The 12,971-nt window shown below is 33.7% G+C and overlaps 1 protein-coding gene across 9 annotated transcripts in view; it reads left to right on the forward strand.

The window, feature by feature from the left end:
* The window catches only part of Dmd (dystrophin), a 2,040,854-nt gene that overhangs the window by 759,207 nt on the left and 1,268,676 nt on the right, over nt 1-12,971 (forward strand). For all 9 annotated transcript variants that reach the window (XM_070040660.1, XM_070040663.1, XM_070040664.1 and 6 more), the window contains 2 exons: nt 6,597-6,731; nt 9,839-9,988. In XM_070040660.1, the coding sequence (XP_069896761.1) occupies nt 6,597-6,731; nt 9,839-9,988 (285 nt within the window). The remainder of the gene's footprint in view (nt 1-6,596; nt 6,732-9,838; nt 9,989-12,971) is intronic.

Here is a 12,971-nt window from a genome sequence, read left to right on the forward strand (position 1 = left end):
TACTTAAATATCTTAATGGGTAGGTACTCTGTGGAGGAATGCATGTTATAATTGTCTTTAATAATTTTTGTTCACTGCAGAGCTCTTCATAAGACATATTTCCTAATTATCTCCTTTTTTGATACTTTATATTTATTCATTATTACAAGTATACACACATCTCTTGTATTAGTGATTTGTGAATGCTTTGAAAAATAATCATAAGGGGATGAAAAAGAACAGCACTGCAAACTTACTAAGAAAGTCACAACTAATTCTCTATCAGGTTTCATAAGGTAGAGACATTTTATGTCTGTGAAATGATAATATTTCAAGAAAATAATCTTATTTCTTCTCATGATACAACAATTACCTCTGCTTCCTATTCTTCATATATTTCACTTAAATGAAAATCTTTCATATATCAGAAATTTGTTCTGTGGTACAATTTTCAAAGAAACCTTTTATTTATATTAATTACAATTTTTTCTAACCATTTAATTATTGTGTTTCACTCAGTTATAGCAAAACTAACCATTCCTATTTGCATTTTACTTATCAAGTTATTCAGTTTCTTTGTATTCTTGTTTTCGTTTTGTGCTTTGTATTGGGGTTTGAACTCACGATCTAGGTGCTGACCCTGGAGCTTTTTGACTCAAGGCTAGTGAGCCACAGCTCCACTTCGGGCTTTTTGGAGGTTGACTGAAGATAAGCATCTCTTGGACTTTCTTGTTCAGGCTGGCTTCAAGTTGTGATCTCCAGTTCTCAGTCTCCTAAGTAGCTAGGATTACAGGTGTGAGCCACCTGTGCCCCACTTCTTTGTACTATTTTGTACTATTGAACATATACACTTTATGTATTTCAGGTAGTATCCATAATTATTGTCATGCATACCTTTGTCAACAATTTCAACAATAATACATATTTCAGTTCATCTCAATAGCAGTAATATAGCTGAAATATTAATTAACCTAATTTCACTCTGAAATTACCCCTTCAAATTTGCATATTAGTGTAGGTGCTCCCTGTTCTTTTTACCTTCTTACTTTCCAAAAGTTCATTAGTACTTTATTGCTGCTGTTATATTATTATTTTATATAATATTTATTTAGACTTGTCAATACTATTTTTCCAATTTTGCTTTTACTTTTCATCTCATTCCCCATTATTCAATTTCCTCCTGGCTTTTCATTGAATGTGACTATAAATTCTCTCAAGATTTAGCATGATTGAAAGTTCCTTTATTTTCCTCTCAGTATTGAATAATAGCATGGCTGAACATATAATTATGTAGAGACAGTTATTTTTTATAACACTGGAAATATTATTCCCTTGACTTCTGAAATTTTGTTCTGTAAGAAGTCTGCTGTCAAATTATTGTCCCTTTATAATTTTTTCAGGTACCTTTTGCATTTTTTCTTTGTCTTCAATTCTCTGTAGTTTAACTCTATTTTTTCTATGTGTAGACTTGCTTTCATTTGGCTTTGCCACTTGGTGTGTTTTAGTAAGAGACAGTAATGTTTTTCTGTAGTGATTCTCCAGTAACTTTTGGAAGATTATCTTTCCCCAGTCTTCCCAATCTTCCTAGAAGAAATCATTAGTAGAGCTGTGAAAAAATATCCCTATCCTATATTCTGATTTTGATTACCCTTTTAAATGTCTGTGTTTTTATTTGTATCTGCTCAATTCTGAATAACCTTTTGAAATATATGTTCCAATAATTTTTTTCAACCTCTTATGGCACCATTTATCCTTCAAGAAATTTCATCATGTTGCATAGTTATCTATGTTTATCAATGTCTCCTTATATTTTTTCAATTTTCCATTTCTAAGATTACATGTAATTTTTAAATATTATCTTTTTCATAAATTTCTGTTTTTATTTACTACTGCTTATATCTTTAAGCATTTCCAACATTTGAATCTGATCCTTTTCTACTCTGAGTCATTAAAATTCAACACAATGTAAATTTCGGTCTTACAGTTGAAATCTTCCACATTCCATTTATTGTTATAACTTCATTGCTTCAAAAATTTTTATAGACGTGAGAGAAAGTAAAGTTGTCTTACAATAATCTTCTCTCAACCAATTCTTGAATGCTAATAGTCTAATGTTGGCACAAAAGAGAGTAAAATACTTTTTTCATGATTAGTCTTTTGTTCCCCTTTGTTACGTTTTATCACTAATGACCTGGCTTCTTCTCTATAGTTTCCACATAGGCTACTGGAAATCTGGATTAGCCTTATTCATATGGACTTCAATCCCAAAATGCCTTGCCTAAGTATATTCATCTTACCTTGTAATATTTAACAAGAATTTCAGGGCAACTCTTTCTGATAGACTTATACTACATTGTCTTGAAGACTACTTCTTTCTGTTTCTTCAGTGATCCTTCAAAGTTTTATTTACTGCCTGCATATCAATTCAGAGACTGTGAGTACTGAAATTGTCAGCCTTCTATTCTTCTCAGGAATGGCACACTTGAAAAAGTTGTCCTGGATTTTGTTCAACAGGAAATCTATGCCAACTACCTGTTCTTTAATATACCTATTCACTAGAATAGTGGTGCTGTTTTAGTAATACAGATGGGAGTGGAGTATGTAGCTCAATGATAGAACACTTACTTGGTGGTCACAAAACCCAAATTCTTTCCCGAATACTACAAATAAAGAAAAAATAGTATTCGCAGGTAAATTTCCCCCACCGGTTCCCATACAAATGAGAAATCATTGTCCAACTTTATAAACTGTCTTCTCTCTAGTTCTGCCTTTTCATTAACCTTTTTCTATTTAGACCAGTTCTTGTGTGTTAAAAAGGAGATAGATGCACTCCCAACATAGAATATAAAGAATTTATCTTGATTATTTCCTAAATATGAAAAAGTACTAAACTCAAAGAAAATAAGCCCTACATATATGACCAGCCCAAGTATATTATTAATGAAATTCTCTAATATCATTGCATTATCTGTGTCTTGGGGGGGATTTTATCTTTTATTCCAATTTATAATATCCTCTATTTGTGGTACATTTCCTTTTATGGCGATAACACTTTTATTCTAATCTTGCCTATAGAAGGAATTGTTTTTACCAGTAATTCTTTTTGTTTTGGACTTTGGAAATTACTTAGGAATCTTTGTACTTATCTCTTCCAGAACCATAATGATGCCATGATATGCTTTCAAGTGTGATATAAGGTTAAACCTTAGGTTTCAACTAACAATCTGAAGGAGTCTCAGATTCATTAGTATTTCCTTAGAATAGGTGGAGACATTCTAGTTCTTACATTCAGGATAGGTGGCCCACTGTTCATTCTTCTTTCATCTCCCTGGGTTATGTAAAGCCAATACCTTTTTACCCATCCCAAGTTAGTATTGAATACCTCAGCTTGTACCCTGTTCTGACACCCTACCATCTTGTTAAGCTTTGTTTTCCACTCTCTATTTGCCTATTTTCCCCTGGCACTTGAGGTTCTCTGATACATATTTTATAGATCAGCTTTGAAATTAGAATGGTCCCTTTATATTTTATCCAGAATTTCAACATGACTAAAACAGTGTGTGTGAAGGGAGGGTTATAACATCAGTTTCATCTACTACTTTGAATGGAAGTTCACTTATTTGTCTATGTGATTCTTCAGAGCCACTTTGCATTCTATCATTTCAAAGGAAGATTAAGTTGCAAACTGTTAACCTTAACAGTTACTCTAACTAGATTTAAGCTCTAATTTGGGCTTGAAGACTATATTTTATTTTACAAAGGTGACCTGAAAGCTGGTACATTCAGTCTTTCCAGCTGTGTCCTTCAGATACTTTGAGGACAGAAGAGGCCATCCATCCAGACAGTTAAATCAGCAAGATAGTTCATTACCTCAATCTGCACCAAAGTTAATAAGACACATTAACAATCACATCCCCTTATCTTCAAAGCTCTAAGGTACTCTTGAGTATTTAAGGAGATATTTATATTTTCCCACTGGGATCATTGCCCAGAAGGAAGACAGCCTGTAGTACAGCAGGAGCTGGAAATGACCCAAATTTAAGATTTCCACCACCTTTTAAAGAAAAACACTTAATTTCACTTTCTGAGAATAAGCTGCATATAAAATACCAAGTAGCTATCAAGTTGATAGGCTTTCAAAGCAGGTTAGAATGCTAATTTTCATAATATAGAGATAAAATATCATCGATCATTTGAAAGGATATATCCACAAAGGAAAATTTAAGGGAAAGTAGATAAGTGTTTAGATTTTCCTACAACCAAATATTTCTTTGTAAACTGTATGTTTGATGGTACTAGCAGAGGGGTGCCAGGAGGAGGTGATTGTATTTATAGGTTAACCAAATCAAATTGAAAATAACTGCCCTAATATTTTTATCATTTAATTCATGTCCTTGCCTTTTTAAACAGATATAATCACCAAGCAGAAATTTCTCTTTACTATATATTTGCTTTAACATTTTGCCCATGAATATAAAACATTAAAAAATATGGCAATATTCAATTTTACTTTATTGAGAAATAGTACATGCTGACTTATAATTCACATCTAATAAGACTTGGCCCTTTCACCAAGTATTTTTGGGCTAAAGATTCATCCATGCTGCACTACTTGATTGAATCATTTATTTTTGCTTCTGTATTCTCTGTTTAGAAAGTGATATAGTGAATTATCTCTTCTAGTAGACATGCAAATGTTTCATTTATTATACTTTTGCTACAAAAATATTGAAATAATCATTCCTGAAACTGTTTATCTAGTCCATGTAAAATTGTTTCTCTGAAAATATGTGTCTGATAAATGGAGCTGTTGGGCTGCTGGCTGTGTGACTGTTTAGCTCACAAAGAATGATTCGTTGTTTCTAGAATAGTAATTCTAATGCCCTCATCAGCAAAAAATACATTTTTGTTTTGGTTGACCCATATAGTCTCTCTTGCCTGGAAGTGTCATACTTCCCATTTGTGACAGTAAATAGACCATCTCACTTTAATTCTTATTGAACATATCTTTGGTTAAAGAAGGCTAAAAATGCATTCCTATGCTTATCATATACCTATATTTATTTTTAGTTGAATGGATGATTCAGGCCTTATACCCATATTTCTACTGAGTTACTTATACACCTTTTAATTGCTGTGGCATTGTTAATATTCTTGTCTGGTACAAATGGTATTAATGTCTTCTTTAAGGCTGAATTTATGTTTTCAATTGATTTTATTGTTGTTTTGGTTAACCGGGGTTTGAACTTAGGGCCTTATTCTTGCAAGGCAAGCACTCCACTACTTAATCCATAGACCAACTTTTCAATGTCTTGAGAAGGTACTTGATATTATAATGATCTTTTTTTCTAGAGGCTTGTACTCAGGGCCTAGGTGCTCTCACTTACCTTTATTGCTGAAGGCTAGCACATTATCCCTTGACATACAACTCGATTTCTAGCTTTTTAGTGGCAAATTGAAAATAAGAGTCTCATGGACTTTCCTGCAAAGGCTGATTTTGAACTAAGATCATCAGATCTCAGCATCCTGGTAGCTAGGATTATGAGTGTAAGCCACATGCACATGCAAATATTATAATTTTAATATCGTCAAACTGGTTAATTCTCTATGCTCAAGTTTTTACAAAATATTTTTATATATCATCCAATATTCTCGAGAGAAATATCTATATTTTCTTTAGCAATCAAATTTATTTTAGATTTGGGTCTGTATATGTTAGTTTTGTAGTATCTAGTAGTATCACAATCTAGAAACATATTTGCAGTAATATAACAAATAAATGATAAAAATACAAAAGTAATCCATATTCATGATAATTTTTACTGCCAATTTATAATAGCAAATAAAACTAAAAATATTCTAACTATAAGATGTCATTGTACTAGAAAGATATAATCATTGAAATCAAGTCTTGTGTTTAATTAAAATATTTTCCTAGTAATATGCAAAGTTATATACTTTAATGAAAAGAGAACTATAATTATATCCCTTTTAAAATTTGAACTCTCATATATGATAAAGTTTAGAAGAGATCAAAGAAAGTGGTAATAACTATTATGTGTGGAAATTAGTTTTTGCTATGCATTTCTACATGTTTTTTGGTTGTCTTCTATACTGTTATGTTGATGAATACATTATTTTAAGAAGTAAATCTCAGGATTGTAAATTTATTCATGTAATAAAATGTTTCCTTAATTACTTGTAATTACAGAGATATTAGATGTTCAGAGTACTTAGATGCATTTTAAATAATCTCCTGCAAAGGAGAATGAAATATGTAAAATAAACTGTTATGTTTTCAAAAGTTTTGAAAATAGAATGTGAAAATCTCCCATTCACTTTTCTTCTGGTTCTGGGGCTTGAACTAAGGGCATTGGCATTGTTCTAAGCTATTTTTGCTCAAGGCTTACACTCTACCACTTGAGCCCTAGCTTTACTTTCAGCTTCTTGGTGGTTAATTGGAGATAAGAGTCTCATGGCTTTCCTGCCCTCACTGACTTCAAATTACAATCCTCAAATCTCAGGCTCCTGATAAACTAGGATTAGTGGTAAGAGCTACCAGGACCCATTCCACTCACTTTCATGTAATTGATCTGTGATGTATGTTTCTTTCTTAGGAAGTTTGGGCATGTTGGCATGAATTATTGTCATACTTGGAGAAGGCAAACAAATGGCTGAATGAAGTAGAATTAAAACTGAAATCCACTGAAAGCATTCCTGGCGGAACGGAGGAAATCTCTGAGGTGCTACAGGTAAATTGTAAATTAATCTAAATGATGATAATTTATATGAAGTATAGAAAGAGGTTAAGTACCAAACAGAAACTAAAATGTAAAATTCAAGCGAGAAAGTGTATTTACTATGCACAACTCAGCCCTGACACTTTGGATAAATATTTTGTTCCCTCTAAGATCCTTCTAGGTGTCAAGGTTTTAGAAAAAGGTTTAAATAACCTCTTACAGAAGACATTTACCTTTTGTTATCTCACCAAGTTCTTGGTACACATTGTACCTGATTAATTCAACTGCACATCTCTAAAGACTGAATGTAAAATGATGTTCTTTAGGATTAGAGCTTAACAGCATAATAATATGAAACATTACTTCCAGTTTGAAAGCTACATTTAATAAATTGAAACACATTTTAAAATTGTGTAAAAAATAACCTTACAGAATTTCTCTACACTTCACAGTGCTTTAAGGGAATATGTGGACAGGCTTAGGTGTTGGAAATATATCTTTTAAATGTTCCTAAAATTTTAAAACATTTTAAAGTTTTATTTTAGGGTATTTTAATACAATTTAAGGGTTGAATCTATTTATAATAATGTAGTTTTACTATATGCAGCAGTGTATGTAGAGATGTTTGAAAAGTGTAACTTTTATAAATATGTAAAATAATACAACTAAATTATTTAAGATATTAAGAAAGTATAAAATGTTTCTTTAGATAGAGTAGACTTAAAATCTACATGAGAGCAAATAATTTTTTCCCACTTTGTTTTTTTCAAGAAAATTATAAAACTTAAAACATGTATCAATAAAAATAGTGGAAATCCCAATGCTTATGAACAGTGCTTGGCTAAACACTCTTTATGAATTGATGGAATGATTCATATTCCATAAAATGTAAAACAAACTTGTAACATGCATGCAATTACTGGATATATTCTTTATAAATTTTTAGGTGGTCCTGGGGTTTGAATGGGGTTTCAACATAAAACTTTGCCCTTCTTGCTAGGCAAGTACTCTACCATTTGGGTCACACCCCAGCCCTGGGTCAAATTCTTGATACCATTTTTTAAATAATGCACTGAAAAAGAGGAGCATGTAGAAAAAGGAAATAACAATGAATACAAAATTGGAGGCAGTAAAAGAGAGTGTTTAAATAAGGGAAGAGGAAAAAGATTTCTATTTACATTTGCTATCATTTAATATCTTAAACACTGTTTGATAATGTTTGTGCTGATCATCTAGTAAGCCATTTTTGAATAGCAAAAACCTACCGTGCCATAAATCAAGGACAGACAATCACTGACTTCTAAGTTTCCTTGCTACTTAAGATTTCCATAATTGATTTTGTAAATTTGTTTTGTTGCTTTAGTTCATTTTGTTATTTAGTGAACAATCTTTATACCATTAGTATTTTTAAAGAAAATATGTAGGTATGTAAAGGTCACCAATGTTACAGTGTTAGAGTAAATAAAATGTATACCGTAAAAATTTAATATCATTTTTGTAGTAAAATGTATTGAAATATTTACATATTTTAGAATTCAGTCATATTTTGTACAAAATCATTTAGAAAGCCTTTGTATTTAGATTTACTGAAAAAATATTTTGAGATTGCACAGAGCATATAAGAACACTTGCAAATATATATTGACATATTGCTTTTTTTCAATATAAGAAAATAAAAACATTGGAGTAACTGGTTACAACATAATCTCTATCCCTTATTGTGTAGTCATGTTTGAGATCCAGTAGGATGTTACTGATTTACTTGTTTTCCAGAATGCTTAAACTTGATGCTAAATTCGTGTGTGTGTGTGTGTGTGTGTGTGTGTGTGTGTGTGTGTGTGTGTGTGTGTGTGTGTGTGTGTGTGTGTGTGTGTGTGTGTGTGTGTGTGTGTGTGTGTGTGTGTGTGTGTGTGTGTGTGTGTGTGTGTGTGTGTGTGTGTGTGTGTGTGTGTGTGTGTGTGTGTGTGTACCAGGGCTTGAACTTGGGGCTTGGGTGCTGTCCTTTAGCTTATGTCTCAATGATTACTACTACTTGAGCCACCACTCCACTTCCAGGTTTAGGCAATAGATTTTACATAAGAGACTCATAGACTTTCCTACTAGGTCTGGCTTTGAACTTTGATCCTCAGATCACAGCTTCCTGAGTAGCTAGGATTGCAGGCCTGAGCCACAAGAGCCCATTGACACTAAAATTCTTTTCCCCAGTATAATCCATCCAGGCAACTTTTGTCGGGTTGAACAGTGTGTGAGTTAGGGATTATAGAGTTACAAATATAGAAAACCAGGCAATATCTAAAGATTAAAACTTACATTTTCCTACCCTAAATTAAATTACCCATATATAAGAATCAACCATATGATGAGGCAATTAGTTGTTCTCACTCTCTCTCTCTCTCTCTCTCCCTCTCTCCACTCTCTCCCTCTGCCTCCTTCCCTGCCTCCCTCATTCCCTCCCCCCTCCTCTCTCTGATCCCCCTTTCTGAGCATAAAGGACTTTATTATTACTTTCTTCAACTCCTACTCTAAAAGTAAATGCTACACCTATGGAGAGAGAGAGACAGAGAGAGAGACAGAGAGAGAGAGAGAGACAGACAGACAGACAGACAGACAGACAGAGACAGATACAGAGACAGAGAGAGACAGAGAGAGAAAGAGAGACAGAGAGAGAGACAGAGAGAGAAAGAGAGAGAAACTTTGAAGGGCATAGGGATTCCTTCTTGAGAGAATTCCTATTTTTAACAAGGAAAAAAATTTGCTTAAGAAACTACCTACATATATATTTTAGAATCATGTCACTTGCTTACTATTGACCATAAAAAGGCTGAAGAAATGAGTATTTTAACTCTGTAGGTTTCAGAGTATAAGGCATCACTGTGAAGGTGGCTCTGAATCACTTTTCAACTGCTCACTCCAGAATTCTGTCACAAGCCAAAAAAACATTCAAAGATCAACCTCATATTTTGGAAACAACAATGTTCCTTCACATTTCATTAACCCTGTTAAATTTTGTTTTAAATTATGTATGGCTTAGGTGTATGCTAATCAAAACTGCTAGGCTAATTTCTGTTAATTCCATATATTCAAGAAGAAAAATATTAATTATTGCAAATGTGTTTCAGTCTCTTGAAAATTTGATGCAACATTCAGAGGATAATCCAAATCAGATTCGCATATTGGCCCAGACCCTAACAGATGGCGGAGTCATGGATGAACTGATCAATGAGGAACTTGAGACATTTAATTCTCGTTGGAGAGAACTACATGAAGAGGTATGAAGCTAAGTGAAAAATCTTTTTAATCTGATTTGCATAGCAAATTCTTATAGCAACTGCCAGCTTCTCATATTGAATGAGGGATATTCTCAGTACTAGTTCAGTTGTAGGTTTTAGAGCAGGGACAGGCACTTGTAATCTTTATACAAGTTTTTTTTTTTTTATCATTTACCTTAAAATATTTTTTAGAAAGTAGAATTTTAACAGGAAACTGAGCCAAAAGCTATAGATCTTATCTGAATACAAACATTATACCTTTCCCAAGTATAATGAGTGCTCAGTTCCCTTTTTCTTCTTTCTCTCTTCTTTATTTTCTGTTTTCTACATTTGTTTGGGTCACATATAACCTGTTTATAATAGATGTGATATCATTAGTACTATGGCTATTGTATATTCTTCCAAAATAAGGTAAAAATATTCTTTTTTTTTTTTGGGGGGGGGGGGGTTGGTCGTAGGGCCTGAACTCTGAGCCTAGTTGCTGTCCTTCAGCTCTTCAGCTCAAGGCTAGCGCTCTACTTGAGCCAGAGTGCCAGTTCCAGCTTTTCTTCTTTTGCTTATGTGGTGCTAGAGAATCGAACCCAAGGCCTCATGCATGCAAGGCAAGTGCTCTACCACTGAGCTACCTTCCCAGCCCCAAAATATTCTTATTTATAGATAAAGAAGATGTTTTCTGATTTAAGAATTAAGACATATAGAATTACTTATTTAAAGAAACTTAAAGTGGAAGTATTTTTCATAGTCAAACATTATTTTATATACTCTCTTAACTAAAAAATATAGATTATTTACAAAGAAGAGTAGTATTTCAGGGATTGTTAATTTCACATCTTCACACTAAGTACATTGACTACATCATGTGAGAGAAAGTTTGATGGTTGTTATTGTAATAGTTTAAGTCATGTACCTCATTGTTTATAGACATTAATTATTTAAGTGAAAATTATTTCTTCACAAGTTTGTAAAGAACATATTTAACAGTATCTCTCTCTATCTATGGGTGGAATAAAGGGGAAAATGACTTTGGTGGTCACTAGGGAAATTTGCAGGAAACAAATTGTTATTTAAGGGGGGGAAGTCATACATGCTAATGAATTGGGAAGAAAGACTTCAGTATGATGATTTCCACTATCTTCCATTATAAAGAGAAGTCTGTAAGAGTGGGAATGGATGTGAGCAAGTATTCCTGCATCAGCCCCTGTCTTTAATCCTGACACTGTGTTGGCTGAGCAGCTTATCGATATTTCATCAATGTTAACATAAGGAATTGGCACTGGAAATGGGGGAATCCAAACAAACCTTTGGCTCTTTGCTGTTGCTTCACTTTTATTGGATGAGAGTTGTTTACATTTTCTTTTTTTGGGGGGGGTGTCCGGTCGTGGGGCCTGAACTCTGGGCCTGGGCGCTGTCCCTCAGCTCTTCAGCTCAAGGCTAGCGCTCAACCACTTGAGCCACAGTGCCACTTCCGGCTTTTTTCTTTTTGCTTATGTGGTGCTGAGGAATCAAACCCAGGGTCTCAGGCATGCAAGGCAAGCACTCTACCACTGAGAGACCTTCCTAGCCCCAGTTGTTTATATTTTCAAGGGGCCACTACATTGAAGGATATTTGAATTTGGAGTGTGACATGGTTTTGAAATGTGCTTTATTTTTATTTGAATATAATTTACGGGTAAGAAGTTATAGGTTGAGCCAGACACTAATAGCTCATATCTGCAATACTAGCTACACAGGGGACTGATGGAGGAAGGATTGTGGTATGAAGTTAACCTGGTCAGAAAAGTTTATGAGACTGGGTCTCCAACATAACTAAGAAGATGTCAACCAGAGGCATGGGTTGACTGGTAGAGCAAGATAGCTGAGCCAGTATAATACTATGAGTTTAAGACCTAGTAATAGGAAGGAAAAAAGTTTATGTTAAAAAAGAACAAACGGGGGCTGGGAAGGTGGCTCAGTGGTAGAATGCTTGCCTTGCATGCATGAGGCCCTGGGTTCGATTCCTCAGCACCACATAAGCAAAAAAGAAAGAAGCTGGAAGTGGCACTGTAGCTCAAGCAGTAGAGCGCTAGCCTGGAGCTGAAGAGCTGAGGGACAGCGCCCAGTCCCAGAGTTCAAGCCCCACGACCAATCCCCCCCCCAAAAAAAGAACAAACGTCAATTTGTAAAATTGTACTGCACAAAGGAATGAGTCCCAATTTTTAGCATCATTCAGGTTACATCTGTTCTGACTATAGGAATAGATAACTTTCCAGTCAAATATTGACATCATTTCAACTTATGTAAATATTTTTAATACTTAGAGATTGATAGTTGATCGAAGTGCTCGGCTCATATGCCCTTAATATTTCAAAGATATTTCATGTGAAGTCTGATTTCCTCAAACTAAATTGAGGCTTAGTGTTTCAAAATGTAAATGTGAAATCTGAAATACTTCAAAACCAGAAGATTTTAAATTTAGTTGTCAAGTGATATTGATTAAAAATTCTTACATGACCCCATGTGATAGGTCACAGTCAGGATTCTGGCACACTAAATATATAAAAATTATTTCCAAACAGTGGAATATAAATGAATTTCATGTTTTGAACTGACCAATTTCCCAAATATATCTCATTTTATATATATATATATATATATATATATATATATATATATATATATTATATATATATATATGCAAATTTCCCCAAATCCCAAATAAATCTCAAAGGCCAAGGCTACTCTTCAGGGAATATTGCTGTGGTATGTTGACAAAATTCACCAATAAGTAGCTAATTAGGGATATGCTATTGAACTTTCTGAAAAACTGGCTGTTGTAAATAGTAGATTCACTGAGAAGCCACCTGCAGTAGTATTGCTGACCCAGATGATAGTTTAATCAGTTTCCTGCAGATTGGCTAACCAGGTGAACTTACTACTTAGACATCCTTTCAACTTACCAGGTCCTTTTCAATTCTTCAGTGGGAAGAGCAATGAGAGGAATTTT

This window comes from Dipodomys merriami, unplaced genomic scaffold, assembly GCF_024711535.1.
Source record: "Dipodomys merriami isolate MVZ:Mamm:240054 unplaced genomic scaffold, mDipMer1.0.p SCAF_3, whole genome shotgun sequence".
Lineage (NCBI taxonomy): Eukaryota > Metazoa > Chordata > Mammalia > Rodentia > Heteromyidae > Dipodomys > Dipodomys merriami.